This window comes from Bos indicus, chromosome 9 (assembly GCF_029378745.1).
Source record: "Bos indicus isolate NIAB-ARS_2022 breed Sahiwal x Tharparkar chromosome 9, NIAB-ARS_B.indTharparkar_mat_pri_1.0, whole genome shotgun sequence".
NCBI lineage: Eukaryota > Metazoa > Chordata > Mammalia > Artiodactyla > Bovidae > Bos > Bos indicus.
Window position 1 is genome coordinate 43,582,012 of NC_091768.1, and position 24,307 is coordinate 43,606,318.

General features: G+C 41.7%; 2 protein-coding genes across 7 annotated transcripts in view; one reads left to right on the forward strand and one right to left on the reverse strand.

Annotated features, from left to right (window-relative positions):
* QRSL1 (glutaminyl-tRNA amidotransferase subunit QRSL1) overlaps positions 1-2,840 on the reverse strand; it is a 32,922-nt gene extending 30,082 nt beyond the window's left edge. For 2 of the 4 annotated variants that reach the window (XM_019966907.2, XM_070795539.1), the window contains exon 1: positions 2,698-2,840. In XM_019966907.2, coding sequence (XP_019822466.2) covers positions 2,698-2,721 — 24 coding nt within the window. In that variant the 5' untranslated portion in view covers positions 2,722-2,840. Of the gene's footprint in view, positions 1-176; positions 252-576; positions 750-2,697 lie in introns of all 4 variants that reach the window. The other 2 variants (XM_070795541.1, XM_070795540.1) reach the window with 2 other exon arrangements.
* A 66-nt stretch (positions 2,841-2,906) lies between these two features.
* The window catches only part of RTN4IP1 (reticulon 4 interacting protein 1), a 51,708-nt gene continuing 30,307 nt past the window's right edge, over positions 2,907-24,307 (forward strand). The window contains exons 1-5 of one of the 3 annotated variants that reach the window (XM_070795542.1): positions 2,909-2,983; positions 3,228-3,618; positions 8,330-8,481; positions 12,334-12,402; positions 13,742-13,866. In XM_070795542.1, the coding sequence (XP_070651643.1) occupies positions 3,345-3,618; positions 8,330-8,481; positions 12,334-12,402; positions 13,742-13,866 (620 nt within the window). In that variant the 5' untranslated portion in view covers positions 2,909-2,983; positions 3,228-3,344. Of the gene's footprint in view, positions 3,619-8,329; positions 8,482-12,333; positions 12,403-13,741; positions 13,867-24,307 lie in introns of all 3 variants that reach the window. The other 2 variants (XM_070795543.1, XM_019967282.2) reach the window with 2 other exon arrangements.

The following is a 24,307-nucleotide window of genomic DNA, read 5'->3' on the forward strand; positions in this document are numbered from 1 at the left end:
ACAATGGACATGAGTCTGAGCACACTCTGGGAGATAGTGAAGGACAGCGAAGCCTGGCGTGCTGCAGTCCATGAGGTTGTAGAGTCGGGCAGGACTGAGTCACTGAACAACAAAATAGCCCGCTTAACCTTTCTTCATAGCACGTATACTACTTGAAATTATATTATTAAACTTACTTAATGCCTCCTTCCCCACACAAACGTAGGTTTCATAAGGGCAGGAATTTCTTTCTTCATGTTGATCCTCAATGTCTAGAACACAGAGGTGCTCAATAAATGTTAATGAATGAACTGAGATGTTTAAAATTTGGAATCTATTTTCCCATAGAACAGCAATTAGATGTTCTTAGGCTAGACCCCCAAGAAACCTGTTGGATATAAAATTAATTTTCTTTAATATAACAATAACCGTTTAATATAATTATAGGGCCAGTAATACTAGTGTGGTGTTTGGTTCCTAGTAACACTGGGATCAGGCCACTAAAATACAAAGAGTGAAAGTAAGATTCTTCCCTTTCCTGAACATACCTGGGTAAAATTTACAAGTAGCAGTTTTATCTCCCATTTGGCATTTTACCTCTTTTTAGTGCTTCTCTATAGTCCAAATGGTAAAGAATCTGCCAGCAATGCAGGAGACCAGGATTCGTTCCCTGGGTTGGGAAAATCCTCTGGAGAAGGGAATGGCAATCCAGTATTCTTGCCTGGAGAATCGCATGGACAGAGAAGCCTGGTGGGCTACAGTCCACGGGGCTGCAAAGAGTCGGCCGTGACTGAGTGACTCACACACACACCAGTGCTTCTTCCCAGGGCTCCTCTACTGCCCTAAGCCTCCACTCAGGTCCCTCAAGTTATCTCAAAACACCAGTTTCCAGTCCTTCCCCAAATACCCTCCCCTACAAATGTTCTCTTCCTTCAATTGATAATCTCAGCTAGAGTGTGATGGAGAGAAATCTGATTGATTATAATTACAATGGATAAATCATTCAACTGTCCCAGGCATCTTTACATATGGAATGTGTAAAGATCCATCTTTAAAATGGAATATGTACTAAATTAATCTCTAATTCATAGAATTTGGGGCACTGGTACAATGATGTGGAAATAACAGAGTGGACAGAAGATATATTAGGGTCTGGGAAAATAACCAAATAATGTTTTGCACAATAGGTATCAATAAATATTTGTTAAAGGAGAGACTAAGTGAAAGTAATCATGTCAAGGCAACTTTCTGGCTACCCTTGGGTCAGATTCCCTAAATATATTTTCCCCCTTGAGGTAAAAATTGCTCTCACAATGGCTCACTGGACAACATTAGTGAGGAAGGCTGGTACAAAAAAGGCAGTGCTGGGGGAAAGGGCAGAAAAAAAAATACCCCATTTTTTTAGGTTGTATTTCACTTTACATTAAGTTGGTAGTTAAAATATTTTTTAAAAATTTCAAGAACAAATTAGATTGTTCACTGACAGTATAAGCAGATGCAATTTAGTATGGTAAAACAAAAATGTATTGAGGGAATAGCTGTTCATCATTTAAAGCCAATGGATTTAAAGTTCTCATAATTTATAGTTTTCTAAAAGGCTGCCAGTTGGAAAAAGAAAAAGACTTTCCAAGTGAAGATACAAATGGAAGATGGAAGGCAAATGGAAGATGGAAGGTGGGGTAGGTCCTCAATTGCTAAATCTATCAGCAGAATCACCTGGGAGCTAAGGTTAAACCATATCCTCTGGGTCTTACCATAATGACCTGCATGAGGGGGACACAGCTGTAGTTTTTAAGGAGGGCCCAAGGTGATTCTGATAGCAGTGGGTCTGCTATCAGACAGCTGGGCAGGTCGGGAGATCTGTGCCAGAAAGCAAGGAGATCTGAATTAAAGCCCTAAGAGCAGGGACAAAATGAGAGAACAGACTCCAGACATAATTTCAAAAAAGAATGAACAGAATTTAGTGACCTATTGGACATGACATATGAAGAAAAATCTAAGGGTAACTGGAATAACACTTGTATCCTGAACAAGAGAATATCAGAAATCATGTTTTTGTTTTTTATGATGTAGGTTGAGATGCAAGAGGTGGTTCTGTTACAATGATTAAGTCAACTTCGGTTAAATTGAGTCTGGGGTGCTTGTGGGACATTTGGAAGAGCTGTCCAGAAGACATTCACAAATATAGCCTAGAGTTCAAAAATAAGGTGGAGGAAATGGAGACACAGGTAAGAAAATCGTAGGTATCTTGGTGGTTGTGGAAGCTTGGAGAATGAATATATGCGGGGTTGGGGTGGGGAGCTAAGAATCACTAGTTTGGCTTTTGCAAGGGACAGATTTGCGGGGTCCTTAGTGAGGACTGCATCAGATGAGTGTAGTGGACAAGGACTAGCTAAATCCCCGTTATATGGCCGAGCCTACCTCGAGGCCATCAAGAGCTGGAGGCAGCCTGAGCAAACGAATAATCGAGAGAAGCCACTCTGCCTTCCACCCCACAACGCCGCGGGGCAGAAGCCTTCCCCGCTGAGAATATAACTCCGAAAGGATACAAGGAGCACAGCCTAAGGACTCGGAGGTCCGAATCCCCCCAAGTTCTAAGGCAGAAGGCAGCGAGGCTGACCAAGACGCGGTTAGGAAGGGGGAGCCCCTCGTCCACAAGAAGAAGGACTCCCCGAATCTTCCCGACCTCTTGGACCCTCAGCAGACAATTCGACTCACTTCTCGCAGGGTCCGGCCCAACATGGTCCTCGTGCCCCGTCTGCCACCCCAGGGACCAGGTGACGAGAAGAACAGAAAGGTCAGTTGCCGCTGCTGGTATTACATGTGCGCAGCCATCTTTGATCATCACAGAACCTGTCAGCACCGAGTTCTCGGATTGGTCGAATTGCAGCCCAAGGCAAATGATCTTTGCACACGATTGGCTGGTGCCGCTAAGCAAGTCCCGAAGGGAAAGAGAAAGCGTGACAAGGAGACTCCGGGCTAGGGTCGCGGCGGAAGCCTGGAAGTGTGTGAATTTCTGTGGCGTCTGGATCGCGAGAGGAGTCGGCTTCTCCCTCAGAGGGCTTCTGGGACAGGGCAGGATTTTAGGGGTTTTGCTTTTAAGGGGAGCTGGTGTAAGGGAGGAGGAGAATGAATGGCATACTGATTGGAATGGGAATTGGAGTATTTCAGATGTGAAGAGTAAAGTAAATCCATACTCTTCTTTCTTTGATTGCTCCATTAATCTGTCTGCATTTTAAAATTCTCAGCTTTGAAACCAGCCAGAGTGGCGGAATTCAGACGGAATTTGACGGAATTCAGGTGTGAGGGTTTGATCCCGTTTAAGTGCCTTTTAATTAGGGCACGTAATTCAACCACTGTTTACAATGGGATTTCTGAAGACCTGTGTGTTTAGAAGAAATGCATGCACTGCGGTTTGCTTCTGGAGAAGCCAAGTTGTACAAAAGCCTTCAGTTCGAAAAATTAGTACTACCTCTCCAAGAAGCACTGTCATGCCTGCTTGGGTGATAGATAAATATGGGAGTAATGAAGTGCTTCGATTTACCCAGAACATGATGATACCAATGATACACTATCCAAATGAAGTCATTATCAAAGTTCACGCTGCAAGTATAAATCCTATAGATGTTAATATGAGAAGTAAGTGTCAAAAGACATTGCTCATTACCTTTTTTTTTTTTTTTTTTAACTTGAGACAGCCTCATCAAGGATCAGTTTTAAAAGATTAGTTGTTATTGACTACTTCTGGGGGGATTAACACAAAGAAATGGTTTAGGGTTTTGACAGTATCCCAGTAGGTATTTCAAAAATTTTTGAACTGGCAATGTCCATGGTATGCTTAAATCTTTTACAAAATATAAGTTTGAATTGCTTCCAGTGCTACCTTAAAAATGTAAATTGGGACTTGAGGATTGTATCCACAGCTAACTTTCTGGTACATTTTGCTAGGAACTTTATGATGTTCTGAGGTCCATCACAGGTTTTAAAGGTATGGTTATGTTTTCACATCAGTTCAGAATTTGCATTTTCATAATAATTTGAGTTTGCCCTTCCACTACTCCCAGCTTTTTCTAACGGTTCAGTGGACAAAGCAGCAGAACAGGATGCCAAAATATGGACACAGTACTCTTCCTCATTTTGTTGTTGCGTTCTGCCCTTGGAAGTTAAAATATGCTTTTCTGTTGTGCTCCATCTTCAATGGAAATAATGTTATCTTAATTTCTGCTAGGGGTTATTGACAAAGCTTGGAGTGCACTATATTCCTTATGCAGTTATTACAGTGCTGAAAAGATTGATTACTGTGAATTACTTTCACTTTGGAAAATAACGACAAAAAGTGAGCAATTGAAATGTGGCTAGTCTGAATTGGGATGTACAGTTAGTATAAAATATACACTAGATTTCAAGACTTAGTAAAAAATGAGTGTAAAATGTCTTATTAATTTTATGTTCATTATATATTGATCTGATAATATTTTGGATATATTAAGTAAAATATTATTAGCATTAATTTCACTTTCTTTTCACTTTTTAGTGTCTGCTTGAAAATTTTAAGTTAGATATGTGGCTTGCATTACATCCCTGTTGGACAGTGCTGATCTAGACATATGAGGAACAGCTATTACACATTTCTTTGTGGGGAAAGAGATATGTTTAAATGATTTTATGGCGATTGCCCCATGAAAGATACACTTGTTTCCTTTTGTTTGCTTAGAATAGTTGCTACTGCTAGGTGTTTCAGCTTACTCTGTTTCCATTGGGCATGAAGATAATTTAGTGTTTATCAGAATTACCTTTTTTAAAAAAACTTTGTTGTCTATTTTGGGTTGTGCTTGGTCTTCCCTGCTGCATGGACTGCTCTGTAGCAGCAGTGCTTGGGCTTCTTACTGCAGCGGCTTCTTGCTGCAGCGGATGGACTCCAGGGCACTTGGGCTTCGGTAGTTTTGGCACGTGGGCTCAGTTGTTGCAGGGCCCAGGCTCTAGAGCACAGGCTCAGTAGTTGTGGCACATGGGCTTACTCTGTGGTATGTGGGATCTTCTCACATAAGGGATTGAACCCATGTCTCCTTCATTGGCAGGTAAACTTTTTACCATTGAGCCAACAGAGAGACTCCTATTGGAATTATCTCTAAGTGGTAGATTTATACCTAGTGAGCAGCATGCATTTGCCATCTCCTTGATTAGAAGCTCTTTGAAGGTAGAGCCCATGCCCTGTCAACTATAGCCTTTTTTGGTGTTTCACATATGTAGTTGTCATTCAGTCATTAATGTCACTTTATATTTTCATTCTAATTTGATTACAAAGTAAAATATTTTTTTTTAATCCTTGAGCAATTTTTAAAAGCATTTTGTCTTTGTTTAGATCTTTTAACACATTATTGACCAGGGGATTTTTGTAGAAATCAGTGCCTGTGCCCAGCAATTTTATTAAAAATCTCTGGTCAATAATGTTCGAGTGACAAAAGACATATTAATACATCTCCAGTCAATAAGTTGTTAACTTTTCATTTCTTTGAATGCACACGCACAGTTTATGTATTTGTGTTACATTGTACATTTTAATTTCAGTAGAATGGCTGAATCTGCACTTTCTTGGCTGCTATTTAATAACACATTTTACTTTTATATAGTATTCTTGAGACATCATAGTTTTTTAATGACTTGAATGGGTAATATTATTTGTAGTTATCCTCTGTATTTCCTGCCCATGGATTCTTATTTGAGAATGTATGATTACTGTTGCAGAAGATACCTGAAATGGTAGCTTGGAGAAATGAAATTGTAAACTATAGGGAGCATTATTTCCCTTGACAAGAAAGCAAGGACATGTCTATTTTGAAAGATGAGAGCCACCTATTTTTCTGGAGATGGCTACTGTTGTTGGATATAAAATCATAAATCATATAAATGGGTAATGAAGTGAATTATCTTAAAATAGAAAAAAAAAATTCAGCCAACAGCATCATACCAACAAAGTTTCGTTTCTTTAGATAAGATCAAAGCTTTTGAAACTGATGGCAGATTTAGGATTGTCCAGGTCGTTCCATCTCTGAACCAAACTGATCACCTCTAACAATGACACAGAACTGCTAAGGTTCCCCATTCACTGTCTCCAAGCAGATTCTCAGTTCCTAACTACCAGCTATTTCTGGATTTGGGACTAGTTTAGCTGGTACCAGTGAGCCAGGACTACTCAGTCGATATCCAAGTAACCGAGAAAACAGCCTTCTTTTGCAGGCTGTGAAGCTCAGAAAGGGACTGGAGTGGTTTTTTTTTTTGGCAGCTTGAAAATTTTACTTGACTAAATTCCCACTTTTGTTGATCAAATCACATAGGAATTTCAGTGAATAATTGTTTTATTGTGTTTGAGAGGTGGAAAAGGAATAAGACAGGAAGACTAAAATGTGATTTTTGTGAGTATTACATGGGAAGTTATTTCCCCCCTGGTAGAATGCACTCCTAACTAGCCAGCTGGCATGTATCTAATATCGGCATGGTGGCCATCAGCTTAGATTTTTTGGGACTTGCCCAATTTTAAAATGCTTTCTTCCATGTGTCTTGATTTTTTATTAGAAAAACAACTTCTGCACTCCCCTGTCAGCTTCTCTCCCTGTATTCTCTACCTCTTGCTGTATGGATTAAATGTCATTGTTCCCATATAAGGCCAGCCCTCCACCAAGGTTCTAGACCCCATGCCTGCTCACCCACTCAGGAGCATTGTTTCAGCAATTGTCTCCTGTATCTTTAGTGTTTCCCTTTCCACTGGATCACTCACATTGGCTGTTATTTCTCCACTCCTAAAGAGGACCAAAAAAAAAAAAAAAGACTTAAAAGTCCTTCAGTGGGCTTCCCTGGTGGCTCAGGTGTGAAGAATTCGCCTGCAATGCAGGAGACCAGGGCTTGATCCCTAGGTTGGGAAGATCCCCTGGAGAAAGAAATGGCAACTCACTCCAGTATTCTTGCCTGGAGAATCCCATGGACAAAGGAGTCTGGTGGAGTACAGTCTGTGGGATCACAAGAGTCGGACACAATGTAGCAACTAAACCACCACCACCCACCACCAAACATCTTCCATCTCACTTTCCCTTCTCCACTGCACCATTTTCCCACTCTCTATAGAAATACTCTCAATATTTGGAAGAATTGAATGTTCTCATGGTGTTCAGTTCCTCATTCCCATACTCTGTCACCACATGCCATAGCAACTGCTCCTAAAAATGTCACCAAGCTGTGCTGTTGGATCCTATATTTTGTTTTGGGGGGGAATTTTTTTTTGTTTCTTAAAGGTCTATTGGCAGCTCCTGACCTTGTTTGAAAACTTTCTTCCCTGGCAGCAGCATCTGACTTCTTTAAATGGCCCTCTTCACTTGACTTTCTGGATACCTTTTCATTAGCCAAGCCTTCTTGGGCTCCTTTGCTGGTTTCTCCTCATCGTTAAGATCTGATGAGGATGAGTGGGAGAACAGGGGAGACTTTCAGGATGGTTTAGTGATTCTGGAGCATGAATTGCGGTGCATGACCCTAAAAAGATGAGCAAATTGCTTATCTAGGAGAGCCTCACGTAGCAGAAATGTTCTCAGGAGGATGTCAAGCAGAAAAGATGACCGCAGACACTTTTGTGCCTTAGGAAAACCATTTTATGTGTGGATGATGTGTAATAAACTACTTTGGATTATTATATGTAGCCAATTTATTTTGAAAAACAAAAAAAAAGTGATCAGAGGAACATTTTCAGTTTTGTTGATATTTATGTAAATATTCTTAAATAAAAAAGATATATAATAATGCAATCAGCCTGATTTAGCATATCGGAGTTGATGCAACCAAGTGGTTCTTTTCCATCTGGGAATCTTACACTTAACCCAAAGGTGTTTTAGAAACATTTTTGGGGAGACAGGGACAATTACTCGTAGACCAGTGTGTTAGTATCAGATACTATACCTATGCCTTATTTATTTTGTCAGACAACTTTGACATTTATCTACTTTACCAGACTTGGCTTCAAATGATTTCGTGTTGAAAAAGTTCATGAATGAGTAAATTAATAAGGAAACCAACTTCAAAGACCAGTTCTCAAGACCGTTTCAGAATTAGAATTTCAAAAAGTGATTGTTAATTAACTATAGTCCAATATAAAATTTCTTTAAAAGTGATTATAACTTTCCTAGTAATTTCCTTTGAAAGGAACAACACTCATTGTTTTTATGCTTTCCTGTGTGATGGTAAAAAAATTTGTAAGATTGATTATAATCTACTTCTTGAGGATCTAGAATTGTACCTGGCCCATAACTGCAGCAGTTTTGAAAGCATCTCATTCTTTTGAAAGAAAAAAGTAAATTGTATCTTCTAGGTGGTTATGGAGCCACAGCTTTAAATATGAAACGTGATCCTTTACATGTTAAAATCAAAGGAGAAGAATTTCCTCTGACTCTGGGTCGGGATGTGTCTGGTGTGGTGATGGAGTGTGGACTTGATGTAAGGTACTTCAAACCTGGAGATGAGGTGAGTTATCACATTCCACTATTCCTTTTCAAAATTGGCTGGTTTCATTCTCCTGCTTTTGGAAGTATATTCCATATCATTGACCTTTTCTTCTTCTTTTCAACAAATACACTGAGCTTTGGCTGGAACCCTCCTTTTCTTGGTTCAGTTCATGATTCTGTTTCCTGGTTCTGTCACAATAGCTTGCTGTGCTTGAACATTCTAAAGCTAGTGCCTGAGAATTGCAAGTCTTTAGGATATATGTGGGAAAGGAGGCTCAAGAGGGAGGGGATATATGCATACTTAGAACTGACTCGTGGTGTTGTGCAGTGGAAAGCAGCACAGCGTTGTAAAGCTTATAAAGCAATTACCCTCCAATTAAAAAAATTTTTTTTAAGAAAAAATATACAAGTGAAAACAAGATATGATTGGGACTTTTTAAGTCTTTAAATGACAATTTTATCTTATGAGTTAAATGGTTTTGAAATAGCTAAAGGGTGATATAATCACCTGTCCCTTGTCACTTTGAACTTTTATACAAAGAAATTAAAGTCAGCTCATAATAATAGCACTGTTCCAGTTGTTTTTCATTAAAAAAAAAAAAAAAAAACTAATTTAATCTCTGTGAAGTGAGTACAGTTAGGCCAGTCTACAGATGAGACTTAAGCTGTAAAGAGGTCCCACAGCAAATAAGTGATAGAAGCCAGGATTAAAGCTCCGGAGAACATGTTCTTGCTGGTGTTATACTGCTGCTGCTGCTGCTGCTAAGTCGCTTCAGTCGTGTCCAACTCTGTGCAACCCCATAGATGCCAGCCCACTAGGCTCCTCTGTCCCTGGGATTCTCCAGGCAAGATATTGGAGTGGGTTGCCAATGCCTTCTCCAGCTGGTGCTCTAAGTAGTGAGTAAATACAGCAGGATTTACTGCTGCCTACCTCCAATGTCAACTAAAATGGACTGGAATGGGTGAATTTAACTCAGATGATCATTATATCTACTACTGATGGCAAGAATCCCTTAGAAGAAATGGAGTAGCCCTCATAGTCAACAAAAGAGTCCAAAATGCAGTACTTGGAAGCAATCTCAAAAATGACAGAATGATCTCTGTTTGTTTCCAAGGCAAACCATTCAGTATCACGGTAATCCAAGTCTATGCCCTGACCAGTAATGCTGAAGAAGCTGAAGTTGAACAGTTCTGTGAAGACCTACAAGAGCTTCAAGAGCTAACACCCAAAAAAGATGTCCTTTTCAATATAGGGGACTGGAATGCAAAAGTAGGAAGTCAAGAAACACCTGGAGTAACAGGCAAATTTGGCCTTGGGAGTACAGAATGTAGCAGGGCAAAGGCTAATAGAGTTTTGCCAAGCGAATGCTCTGGTCATAGCAAACACCCTCTTCCAACAACACAAGAGAAGACTCTACACATGGCCATCACCAGCTAGTCAATACTAAGATCAGATTGATTATGTTTTTTGCAGCCAAAGGTGGAGAAGCTCTATACAGTCAGCAAAAACAAGACTGGGAGCTGACTGTGGCTCAGTTCATGAGCTCTGTATTGCCAAATTCAGACTTAAATTGAAGAAAGTAGGGAAAACCAGTAGACCATTCAGGTATGACCTAAATTTAATCCCTTACAATTATACAGTGGAAGTGACAAATAGATTCAAGGGATTAGATCTGATAGAGCGCCTGATGAACTGAGGATGGAGGTTTGTGACATTGTACAGGAGACAGGGATCAAGACCATCCCCAAGAAAAATGCAAAAAAGCAAAATGGCTGTCTGAGGAGGCCTTACAAATAGCTGTGAAAAGAAGAGAGGCAAAGAGCAAAGGAGACAAGGAAAAATACACCCATTTGAATGCAGAGTTCCAAAGAATAGCAAGGAGAGATAAGAAAGCCTTCCTCAGTGATCAATGCAAAGAAATAAGAGGAAAACAATTGGAATGACTAGAGATCTCATCAAGAAAATTAGAGATACAAAGGGAACATTTCATGCAAAGATGGACTCAATAAAGGACAGAATTGGTATGGACCTAATAGAAGCAGAAGATATTAAGAAGAGGTGGCAAGAATACATAGAAAAACTGTAAAAAAAGATCTTCACGTCCCAGATAATCATGGTGATGTGATCACTCACCTAGAGCCAGACATCCTGGAATGCAAAGTCAACTGGGCCTTAGGAAGCCACTGCGAACAAAGCTAGTGGAGGTGATGGAATTGCAGTTGAGCTATTTCAAATCCTAAAAGAGGATGCTGTGAAAGTGCTGCACTCAATAAGCCAGAAAATTGGGAAAACTCAGCAGTGGCCACAGGACTGGAAAAGGTCAGTTTTCATTCCAATCCCAAAGAAAGGCAATGCCAAAGAATGGTCAAACTACTACACAATGCACTCATCTTACACACTAGTAAAGTAATAACTCAAAATTCTCCAAGCCAGGCTTCAACAGTATGTGAACCGTGAACTTCCAGATGTTCAAGCTGGATTTAGAAAAGGCAGAGGAACCAGAGATAAAACTGCCAGTATCCGTTGGATCACTGAAAAACAAGAGAGTTCCAGAAAAACATGTACTTCTGCTTTATTGACTATGCCAGAGCCTTTGACTGTGTGGATCACAACAAACTGTGGAAAATTGTGAAAGAGATGGGAATACCAGACCACCTGACCTGCCTCTTGAGAAATCTGTATGCAGGTCAGGAAGCAACAGTTAGAACTGGACATGGAACAGACTGGTTCCAGATATGGAGAGGAATATGTCAAGGCTGTATATTGTCACCCTGCTTATTTAAGTTATATGCAGAGTACATCATGAGAAATGCTGGGCTCGATGAAGCACAAGCTGAAACCAAGATTGCTGGGAGAAATATCAGCAACCTCAGATATGCAGATGACACTACTCTGATGGCAGAAAGTGAAGAACTAAAGAGCCTCTTGATGAAAGTGAAAGAAAGGAGAGTGGAAACAGTTGGTTTAAAGCTCAACATTCAGAAAACTAAGATCATGGCATCTGGTCCCATCACTTCATGGCAAATAGATGGGGAAACAATGGAAAAAGTGACAGACTTTATTTTGGGGGGCTCCAAAATCACTGCAGATGGTGACTGCAGCCATGAAATTAAAAGACGCTTACTCCTTGGAAGAAAAGTTATGACCAACCTAGATAGCATATTCAAAAGCAGAGACATTACTTTGCCAACAAAGGTCCATCTAGTCAAGGCTATGGTTTTTCCATAAGTCATGTATGGATGTGAGAGTTGGACTATAAAGGAAGCTAAGTGCCAAAGAATTGATGCTTTTGAACTGTGGTGTTGGAGAAAACTCTTGAGAGTCCCTTGGACTGTAAGGAGATCAAACCAGTCCATCCTAAAAGAAATCAGTCCTGAATATTCATTGGAAGGACTGACGCTGAAGCTGAAACTCCAATACTTTGGCCACCTGATGGGAAGAATTGACTCATTTGAAAAGACCCTGATTCTGGGAAAGATTGAAGGCAGGAGGAGAAGGGGACAACAGAGGATGAGATGATTGGATGGCATCACTGACTCAATGGACATGAGTTAGAGTAAACTCCAGGAGTTGGTGATGGACAGGGAGGCCTGGTGTGCTGCGGTCCATGGGGTTGCAAAGAGTTGGACGTGACTGAGTGACTGAGTAACTGAACTGAACTAAACTAAACTGACCTCCAATGTGGTTTGACTTGGTAAATCCAGAATCATTCTAAATAATACATTGATATCATGTGAAAATAACTGTTGTTTGGTGGGTTGTGGACTTGTGCTTTTTCTCACAGGGTGTGGGGTATGTATTGGGGAACACTGTCATGCTTAGCTTTGTTTTAAAAAGATCTGTTTCTAATGAACAGTGTGTGTGTTTCAGGTCTGGGCTGCAGTTCCTCCCTGGAAACAAGGCACTCTCTCAGAATTTGTTGTTGTCAGTGGGAATGAGGTAACTCGCTGGTTCTGTGCTGAAATGCTATTGGAAAGTAGAAACAAAGACTGACAACAATCTCTGACATAATTGTTTTTTTTTTGTTTTTTGAGATCAGGTTCAAGTTTTATGGGTGGTTTCAAAAGAACTGAGAGAATAGGAATTTTTAAAAATATTTTAAGATGTATTGGATGTCATTTAAATAGTGCTGCCTGCCAGAGCGGTAATCTGTATCTTGTGGAGCAGGGATTTGTGAGATCTAGAAGCCCTGCTGTGTTCTTTGGTTTTATCCTCAGTGTAAATTGTTGAAAGCAAATATACCAAATGGAGCATACTGATTCATCATAAATGGAAGCATTGGAAGTATCAAGCTGTTTCAAATAACTTTCAAAACAGGAGTCTAATCAAATGCAGTCAGGAGGCCTGACAGTTTAATTAGAAAGAAAGGGGTTAATATTAAGGAAATTGGCTGCAGAAGGGAGAGTAGGAGGGGGAGAGGGGTATTACTGAGATTAGAAAAGTCTGGAAAGATTGTGCTGTATGTTCAGTTGTGCCCTACTCTTTGTGACCCCATGTACTATAACCCGCCAGACTCCCCTGCCATGGGATTTTCCAGGCAAGAACACTGGAGTGAGTTGCCGTTTTCCTCCTCCAGGGGATCTTCCCACCCAGGGATCTAACCTGCATCTCCTGTGTCTCCTGCATTGCAGGTGGATTATTTACCCACTGAGTGGGAGTAAAGGAAACAGCTAATCACAAAAACAAATTAGAATGTATTTATGAGGGCTCAAGGTGTATTTGGATTTGTTTCTGGCCATAGTTAGGACTAATGGGATTGTTGAATGTGGTCTTGTTGTGAAGAATTAAACAGCTGTATCCAATAATGTAACCTATAAAACCTTACTGACCCTCTGCTTGGCAGATTGAGTCATTTGGAGAAATTCCTTAGGAATAATCTTAGAGTAGGGTTTATGATCGGAGAAGGCAATGGCACCCCACTCCAGTACTCTTGCCTGGAAAATCCCATGGACAGAGGAGCCTGGTAGGCTGCAGTCCATGGGGTCGCTAAGAGTCGGACATGACTGAGTGACTTCACTTTTCACTTTCATGCATTGGAGAAGGAAATGGCAACCCACTCCAGTATTCTTGCCTGGAGAATCCTAGAGACAGAGGAGCCTAGTGGGCTGCCATCTATGGGGTCGCATAGAGTTGGACATGACTGAAGCGACTGAAGCGACTTAGCAGCAGCAGCAGGGTTTATGATAATCACCGAACCTGGCAGACTGTTATGTATACTTAATTGTGTTCATAGGTTCACAAGTCATTGCTTATTTTTGACTGTTGTCCTCAAATCTAGGTCTCTCACAAGCCCAGGTCACTCACTCATACTCAAGCCGCCTCCCTGCCATACGTGGCTCTCACAGCGTGGTCTGCCATAAACAAGGTTGGTGGCCTGAACGACAGGAATTGCACAGGAAAACGGTGAGCGTCAGTGGTAGCACCTAAAACTCCCTTCTTTACTTTGGTGACGTCTTTGCAGAAGATGTGTCAGAAGCATCAAAACTAGGCTCACTTACATGAGCAGAATTGTGCTAACATTTCAAACAATTTCTAAGGAACTCTTGTGCCCATTTTTTTTTTTTTTCAATCTCATTCTGTTGATTCTTAGCTCAATCAGTTGAAAATTAAAAAAAAATACGTAGATGGATGTTAGGAGTCTAAGCCTTCTAAAATGATGCAAAATTTTTGTATGTGAGTCTCTGGGAAGAAGATCTATGGCTTTCATCAGATTCCTAAAAAAACATGAAGAATGACTTAACTTATGGTTTTTGAAGAATGATTTCGAGGCACCAGTGTTTTTTTCCTGCCTTTGCTAGGCCTGGCTCTCCCACTGGCAGATTTCTATGAAAAATAGATACACAGCCCTTGAACACTGTTGTGCCCTCTTAGGCTCTGCGCTCTCTCAGGCTCCTTTAGGCAGTTTTGGTGCTTCCAGAACTTGCAGGTAGGTTTGTTGGGTTTGCAGAAATACAGCAACAATGCTTTAGATGCTCTTGAGTTCATATTCAAGAACTTTGTAGCCCACTTGGGCACTTCATCTTTGTGAGTTTTTAGGAGTTCAGTGAGGTAACACATACAAAGTCAGCGGCACAGGTTGTAGTCGAAAGGCACACAGTATCTGGTGGTGCTGTTATTAACAGTGGCTACTGTATTCTTTGTGTTTCACAGAGTTGGCAGCGTAGAGAAAACTGATGCTTTTATTATTTGGTAAGAAAACTAGAACCATTCAGTGATTGTGGTGAAGCAGGGGGTTGCAGGTGGAATTTTTCGTTTCCTTATTACTAAAGGTTGTGCTGGAAAAACAATTGAAGTTCTGTGTCATTCTCTACTCCTGTTGTTATGAAACATTGCACTTTACCTTTAAGTTTAGTGAAAGCTTAATAGCTGCTTTTTCTGAAAGCCGCATAAAGGCTGTTCATCTAATGAGGTGCTATCCTTCATTGTAGAATTGAACGCAAATATTTATTCAAAAGGTCAACCCTGTTTAATTTTTAAGCTTTTGGGGCTTATCGTTCTTGAAGTTGCCATTTTGGCCCAACACTTTGTTTAAATTAGTTTGACCATGTAGATCTTTCTAATGGTTTGTCTCAGTTAATAACCTTGGAAAAATCATAGGCAGGATTTTTAGACATTTATTATTATTGTAGGCTCTGCAGTGACATTGATTCTTTGCTTTCTTTTTCCTTAAAAAGCATTTAGATTTCTATGCCCACGTGACCACTCTGGGTAGAGAGCACTCATTGCTTTGCTGGTTCGGGCTCTTTGGGCATACCTTTTTTTTTTTTTTTTTTTTTTAGTATTCTGTAGAAAATGAGTTAGAAACAGAGCTAGCTGTCTCTTCTTGTGCCAGTTGATCGTGTGCTTTGTGGGTATTATATTGTCTTCTGTTTAAGCAATAATGGCTTGTAACTGGGCAAGTAGAGGCCTGGGTTCCTCTCTCTGCTACTAACTAATCAGCTGCCCACAGGCATGCATGTTGTGGCCTCTGCTGTTTCCACCAAGGTACTGAGAGTAGGACAGTGTAGGCTTTTGGGTGGGCTTTGAGAACTGGAAAGTTTTATACCTTATAAAAGTGATTTAAACGTTACGTTGAATCTGTGCACACTGATTTAGCCATGTGTTAACCACCCTGGAGCAAAACCCACTGTAAAGAGGCTCGCCGGCTTCCGTCATGGACTTCTGTCTCATTCCCACCTGTGCAGGGGCTCAGAATGCCTTTGCTGTGTGAGTGGCAGTGGGAACCTGGTCCTTGGTGCTCTGGGAGATTTCAGTTTACTGAGATTACGGCACACGATGGTAATAATGCCTCCCTCTCCAACTGCTTGCTTGTGAGAATCACATGGGAGATGTGAGCCTTAAAGTACTGTAAAAATACTTCTACATGAGGAGGTTACTGTTGTAGTGGGGTTTTACTAACGTAAACCCAGAGGTTCCAGTGTCCAAAGTGACTTTTTTCAGTTTGACTATCCTTTGTGATTGGTGGAGCATATTATGGCTTCTCAGTCCATTTTGAAGGAGATCAGCCCTGGGATTTCTTTGGAAGGAAATGATGCTAAAGCTGAAACTCCAATACTTTGGCCACCTCATGTGAAGAGTTGACTCATTGGAAAAGACTCTGATGCTGGGAGGGATTGGGGGCAGCAGGAGAAGGGGACGACAGAGGATGAGATGGATGGATGGCATCACTGACTCGATGGACCTGAGTCTGAGTGAACTCCGGGAGTTGGTGATGGACAGGGAGGCCTGGCGTGCTGTGCTTCATGGGGTCGCAAAGAGTCGGACACGACTGAGCGAGTGAATTGAACTGCCCTGAAGCAATAATTACTCCTTTACTATTAGCTATTGGCATTAAGGCAGTCTTTAGTTTGCACCAAAGTAAGTCAGTGTTTGTCATCCAGCACGAACACTGTTTTTCTAACTAACTGATTAAAAAAAAAACTCTAAACCTAACAATGACAAAACACCCACCTTGGAAGATTTTTACAGGATTTCTTTGTAACGTACAGCTTTTTGAAACTAAGACAAAGCTTTCTAAGGCCTCGATGGTGTTTCGCTTTTCCTTTTTTGTTCTGTCATTATATTTTTGCCACAACTGAGCATCAGTAAACCAAGGGAATAACTTAATATTGATGTTATGTCATTTTTGCCCACGCTTTGGTATCACTAGGGAAGTCACATGAAATGATTTCCTTGTTATCAGCCCATCTGTAGTTTCTTCATGACTTATTCAGTAGGAACCCATAGATAACTTAGAGTTCTCAAGATGAATAGAACTTTAAAAAAAAGTGGTTACACCAGGTATTTTTGAGAAAGGGTTCTATCTGATGGTTATATTTATCAGTAGTGTCATGCTCTGCCTGAAATACATCTCTTGCTAGAAAGTTACACTTCACTCTTTGACAGAAGTATTAGAAAGTGTTAGAAATTGAACTATTCCTCTGCAAAATAAATTCACTTCTAAATTGTGTATACCTGAAACTCAAGGCAGTGGCTTTAGGAATGCTCTTCCCTGTTTCTTGTTTGAGATTAGACTTTAAGACAGTAAAATTGTGTCATGGAAGTGTAAATGAGGTGTCTGATTAATTCTGTTTATAGAGTTAGGCTGAAACATGAAACATTGGATTTCCCCACCATATGCCTGTACCAGTAATCACACCAGTTTCCTTCTTTCTGCTGCCTTTACCTGCCTGTCCTTCACCCTCCTACCCACCTGCTTCTCTCTGCTGTCCACCCCCACCACCCCTGGGCACTTCTGGGTTTGCATTTGCACCTGACTGGGTTGTACTGGGGAGAGCGGACAGGGGCAGGAGAAAGTGCACCTGCTGGAAGGATTCCTGGGGTTGGGAGGAAGTGCAGAAGGAAGGGTGCAGCCCTGGCCTGGCCGGTGTGCGGCCATGGGTCAGGTGTCTACCCTTGACCTGTTTTCCAGGGAGCTCTGAGGGCTCAGCTAAAGGAGTCAGTAGAAAACTCTTACCTAACCATTGGTGGTTTACAGATAGTTACCACCCGCTCTCCCCACCCCCTGCCACCTGGAAAACTCTCTTGTGATGCACTGGAACCTCAATTCCAGCCTGGCCAAGCAGCAGCAGGCGTTCTCATGGGTCACAGCTGACCGAGCTGTCAGCCCAACAATGCTTTTCAGTTCTTCCAGTTTGACCTCTGAAGTCTCCAGCACTGTAAACCGCTTTCATTATGCTCACTTTTTCCATGGTTTCAGGGACATTAGACACCTTTAGTTTTCTTCTTGCCTTTTCAACCAGTTCTTGTATTTTTTAAAGGCTCCCTTTATTTCTCCCCCAGCCCTTTAACCATCACTGTTTTCTAGTCGTCCCCTCCTCTGTCTCCTAAGGTACTCTCATCTGCTCCCAGCTTCTTTTTCTGTTTTGGTGATTTGCAGATCCCTGTTTCTAATTCCAGCCTCTCTACTTAGTCCCATTCAGTTAGATGTTCCCATTGTAGCTGAAACTCAACTTGTGCAAAACAAGACTTACTGACTGCCACCCTGACTCTTCTTCTGTATGCCTACTGTCAGTTAACTGATTTTCCATAAGCCAAACTTGGTATTGTTCGCCACCCAGCTCCTTTCCCACTGCTGTGCTCTCCCTTATTGTCCATGTCATGTAAAATTTAGGATGGTTGTCAGAATTGGAAAAATGTCTTCCAGCTTTCTTTACGAGCTGTAAAATTTCAGGTCCTCTCACGTTTTCTTGTGCACTGCATAAGCCCAAAATACATTTTGATTGACAACCTTCATCAACTGTTGTTCAGTTGCTAAGTCACGTCCGACTTTCTCTGATCCCATGGACTGTAGCACACGAGGCTCCTCTGTCCTTCAGTATCCTGGAGTTTGCTCAAATTCATGTGCATTGAGGTGGTGATGCCATCTAACCATCTCGTCCTCTGCAGCCTAACCTATTCCCTGTGAAAGTGAAAGCTGCTCAGTTGTGTCCCACTCTTTGTGCCCTCATGGACCATGGGATTCTCTGGGCCAGAACACTGGAGTGGGTAGCTGTTCCCTTCTCCAGGGGATCTTCCCAACCCAGGGGTCGAACCCAGGTCTCCCACATTGCAGGCGGATTCTTTACCAGCTGAGTCTCCAGGGCAGCCCAAGAATACTGGAGTGGGTAGCCTATTCCTTCTCCAGCAGATCTTCCCGACCCAGGAATCAAACCAGGGTCTCCTGCGTTACAGATTCTTTACCAGCTGAGCTACCAGGGAAGCCCAAGAGTGGTGTTAAATGACAGAAATAATACAATTTAGTAGCAAGTGTGATGTCCTTTATTCAAGGGAAAACAGTCCATGGATTGGGAAGTGCAGTGCCTCACAAGCTCTCTTCCCGAGGGAATTTGGGCACAAGTGACACTTATGCAGCCTTAGAAGTGGCAACACGGAAACTGGGTATGGGGGGTGATTTCTCTATAAGACTAGCCGTTCCTCTTAACACCACGCACCTCAGATTGGGACTTGACCTCACAGTCTTCCAACTGAGATCACATACCTGGTTTCAGCACTCAGTGAAGCTCAGGTTCTTGACGTCTCATTGCAGAAAGAATTCAGTGAGAGACAAAGTGATAGATAAGAAGTGGATTTATTTAAAGAGAAACACACTCCACAGACAGTGTGGGCCATCTCAGAATGTGAGTTGTTGTTCAGTCACTCAGTTGTGTCCGACTCTTTGCTATCCCATGGACTGAAGCACACCAGTCTTCCCTGTCCTTCACCATCTCTTGGAGTTTGCTCAAACTTCTGTCCTTTGAGTCGGTGATACTGTCCAACGATCTCATCCTCTGTTACCTCCTCCTCCTCCTGCCCTCAATTTTTCCCAGCATCAGGGTCTTTTCTAATGAGTCAGCTCTTTGCATCAGGTGGGCAAAGTATTGGAGCTTCAGCTTTAGCATCAGTCCTTCCAATGAACACCCAGGACTGATCTCCTTAGGATGGACTGGTTGGCTCTCCTTGCAGTCCAAGGGACTCTCAAGAGTCTTCTTCAACACCACAATTCAAAAGCATCAATTCTTCTGCACTCAGCTTACTTTATAGTCCAACTCTTACATCCATACATGACTACTGGAAAAACCATAGCCTTGACTAGACAGACCTTTATTGGCAAAGTAACGTCTCTGCTTTTTAATATGCTGTCTAGGTTAGTCCAGAGAAGGCAATGGCAACCCACTCCAGTGTTGTTGCCTGGAGAATCCCAGGGATGGGGGAGCCTGGTGGGCTGCCGTCTCTGGGGTCGCACAGAGTCGGATAGAACTGAAGCGACTTAGCAGTAACAGCAACTAGGTTGGTCATAACTTTTCTTCCAAGGAGTAAGCGTCTTTTAATTTCATGGCTGCAGTCACCATCTACAGTGATTTTGGAGCCCCCCCCAAAATAAAGTCTGTCACTGTTTCCACTGTTTCTCCATCTATTTGCCATGAAGTGATGGGACCGGATGCCATGATCTTAGTTTTCTGAACATTGAGCTTTAAGCCAACTTTTTCACTCTCCTCTTTCACTTTCATCAAGAGGCTCTTTAGTTCTTCTTCACTTTCTGCCATAAGGGTGGTGTCATCTGCATATCTGAGGTTATTGATATTTCTCCTGGCAATCTTGATTCCAGTTTGTGCTTCTTCCATTCCAGTGTTCCTCATGATGTACTCTGCATATAAGTTAAATAAGCAGGGTGACAATATACAACCTTGACATACTCCTTTTCCTATTTGGAACCAGTCTGTTGTTCATGTCCAGTTCTAACTGTTGCTTCCTGACCTGCATATAGGTTTCTCAAGAGGCAGGTCAGGTGGTCTGGGATTCCCATCTCTTTCAGAATTTTCCACAGTTTATTGTGATCCACACAGTCAAAGGCTTTGGCATAGTCAATAAAGCAGAAATAGATGTTTTTCTGGAACTCTTTTGCTTTTTCAATGATCCAGAAGATGTTGGCAATTTGGTCTCTGGTTCCTCTGCCTTTTCTAAAACCAGCTTGAACATCTGCAAGTTCATGGTTCACGCATTGCTGAAGCCTGGCTTGGAGAATTTTGAGCATTACTTTACTAGCGTGTGAGATGAGTGCAACTATGCAGTAGTTTGAGCATTCTTTGGCATTTCCTTTCTTTGGGACTGGAATGAAAACTGACCTTTTCCAGTCCTGTGGCCACTGCTGAGTTTCCAAATTTGCTGGCATATTGAGCGCAGTACTTTCACAGCATCATCTTTCAGGATTTGAAATAGCTCAACTGGAATTCCATCACCTCCACTAGCTTTGTTCGTAGTGGTGCTTCCTAAGGCCCACTTGACTTCACATTCCAGGATGTCTGGCTCTAGGTCAGTGATCACACCATCGTGATTACCTGGGTCATGAAAATCTTTTTTGTGCAGTTCTTCTGTGTATTTTTGCCATGTTTTCTTAATGTCTTCTGCTTCTGTCAGGTCCTTACCATTTCTGTCCTTTACTGATAGAATGTGGTCCACTGGAGAAGGGAATGGCAAACCCCTTCAGTATTCTTGCCTTGAGAGCCCCATGAACAGTACGTTTCTCCTTCACTGCTCATATAACCCATTGCTAGGTACCGTGACATCCAGTCTTACCATAGTAAAGTGCCGTGATACCTTGTTTTGTTGCCATAGTGGGAAGTAGGAATATTCTTGGAAGGCATTCTTAAACCAGAGCAGCCTGTAATAACTCAGAAATTACTGTGCACCATGTCAGTGTTTCCCACTGAACCCAAAGCAATTGTATTTTTTCAAATCAAATGTAGCATCACCTGGCAAGAGAGGAAGTATTGCTATAATGGAGGGGAAGGTAGGAGTGGAAAGGGACAGCAGTTTTAACTGATTGTGGTTAGTAGGGGAAGAAAAATATTTTTCCCTCTACCCTTCTGAGTTCTCTACTGAGGCTTCTGTAATAAAAGATTAACAAGAGAAAAACGAACCAATTTATTAACGTGTATGCCTCCTGTATACATGAGAGATGCCCCTGGGAAGAATGAGTTACTCAAGGAGTTAGCTTAGAATTCAGGCTAAAATGCTGTCTTAAAGCTCAAGATAAAAGAAAAGTATAGGGAAGGCCAGTTGTGGAAAGTTTACCAGGAAAAGCAAGAATAAAATTCGTTATGCAACTTTAAGTTGGTGACTTCTCCCTTGATAAGGGTCTGAAGTTATCTCCAGGGATTAACCTTTGTCCTTCCTGGTAAAGAGCAGAGGCAGCACTTTTGTAAACTTCTGTCCTGCTTTTACGCAGGTAGGAGTTGAGAGATTTCTTACATCTGCTTCTCAGTTGCCTTCAGCTCAGAATAATCCTTATGCCTAAGTGGCATGTTTTGGGGTGCCATGTTTATCAGCATATCTTACTTTTGTAAGTTTTACAAAAGCACGTATGTGTTACTTGAAAACTCAGTTCACCTCTTGGTGGGTGTCAAGTCAAAAGACACAACCAAGCCAAAGTTCAGGAGAAGGAAGGATTTATTATTACTTGCAGCAAGTAAGGAGGATACTGAGGTCTGTCACAAACAGTGTTGCTCTTTACAGCATAGGACCTTGCTTCTATCACCAGTCACATCCACAGTTGGGTTTTGTTTTTGCTTTGGCTCCATCCCTTCATTATTTCTGGAGTTTTTTCTCCACTGATCTCCAGTAGCATATTGGGCACCTACCAACCTAGGAAGTTCCTCTTTCAGTGTCCTATCTTTTTGCCTTTTCATACTGTTCATGGGGTTCTCAAGGCAAGAATCCTGAAGTGGTTTGCCATTCCCTTCTCCAGTGGACCACATTCTGTCAGACCTCTCCACCATGACCTGCCTGTCTTGGGTGGCCCTACAGGGCATGGCTTAGTTTCATTGAGTTAGACAAGGCTGTGATCCATGTGATCATATTGGCTAGTTTTCTGTGATTATGGTTTCAGTGTGTCTGCCGTCTGATGCCCTCTTGCAACACCTACCATCTTACTTGGGTTTCTCTTACCTTGGACTTGGGGTATCTCTTCATGGCTCATCCAGCAAAGTGCAGCCGCTGCTCCTTACCTTGGAGGTCGGGTAGCTCCTCTCAGCTGCTGCCCCTGACCTTGGACATGGGGTATTTCCTCTTGGCCACTTGCCGCTCCAGCGCCTCACAATAGAAGCAAGGTCCGATGCTGTAAAGAGCAATATCGCATAGGAACCTGGAATGTTAGGTCCATGAATCAAGGCAAATTGGAAGTGGTCAAACAGGAGATGACAAGAGTGAACATTGAAATTCTAGGAATCAGCGAACTAAAATGGACTGGAATGGGTGAATTTAACTCAGATGACCATTATATCTACTACTGTGGGCAGGAATCCCTTAGAAGAAATGGAGTAGCCATCATGGTCAACAAAAGAGTCCAAAATGCAGTACTTGGATGCAATCTCAAAAACAACAGACAGTTCCAAGGCAAACCATTCAATATCACAGTAATCCAAGTCTATCCCCTGACCAGTAATGCTGAAGAAGCTGAAGTTGAATGGTTCTATGAAGACCTATAAGACCTTTTGGAACTAACACCCCCAAAAAATGTCCTTTTCATTATAGGGGACTGGAATGCAAAAGTAGGAAGTCAAGAAACATCTGGAGTAACAGGTAAATTTGGCCTTGGAATACGGAATGAAGCAGGGCAAAGGCTAATAGAGTTCTGCCAAGAGAACACACTGGTCATAGCAAACACCCTCTTCCAACAACACAAGAGAAGACTCTACATATCACTATCACCAGATGGTCAACACCAAAATCAGATTGATTATATTCTTTGCAGCCAAAGGTGGAGAAGCTCTATACAGTCAGCAAAAAAAAGACAGGGAGCTGACTGTGGATCAAATCATGAACTCCTTATTGCCAAATTTAGACTTAAATTGAAGAAAGTAGGGAAAACCACTAGACCATTCAGGTATTACGTAAATTTAATCCCTTATAATTATACAGTGGAAGTGACAAATAGATTCAAGGGACTAGATCTGATAGAGAGAGTGCCTGATGAACTATGGATGGAGGTTTGTGACACTACAGGAGACAGGAATCAAGACCATCCCCAAGAAAAAGAAATGCAAAAAAGCAAAATGGCTGTCTGAGGAGGCCTTACAAATAGCTGTGAAAAGAAGGGAAGTGAAAAGCAAAGGAGAAAAGGAAAAATATACCCATTTGAATGCAGGGTATATTTGAATGCTATAACAAAGAATAGCAAGGAAAGATAAGAAAGCCTTCCTCAGTGATCAGTGCAAAGAAATAGAGGAAAACAATTGAATGGGAATGACTAGAGATCTCTTCAAGAAAATTGATACCAAGGGAACATTTCATGCAGATTTGGGCTCAATAAAGGACAGAATTGGTATGGACCGAACAGAAGCAGATATTAAGACGTGGCAAGAATACACAGAACTATACAAAAAAGATCTTCACGTCCCAGATAATCACGATTGTGTGATCACTCACCTAGAGCCAGACATCCTGGAATGTGAAGTCAAGGGGGCCTTAGGAAGCCACTGCAAACAAAGCTGATGGAGGTGATGGAATTCCAGTTGAGCTATTTCAAATCCTAAAAGAGGATGCTGTGAAAGTGCTGCGCTCAATATGCCAGCAAATTTGGAAAACTCTGCAGTGGCCACAGAACTGGAAAAGGTCAGTTTTCATTCCAGTCCCAAAGAAAGAAAATGCCAAAGAATGCTCAAACCACCACACAGTTGCACTCATCTCACACGCTACTAAAGTAATGCTCAAAATGCTCCAAGCCAGGATTCAACAATATGTGGACTGTAAACTTGCAAATGTTCAAGCTGGTTTTAGAAAAGGCAGAGGAACCAGAGATCAAATTGCCAACATCTTCTGGATCATTGAAAAAGCAAGAGAGTTCCAGAAAAACATCTATTTCTGC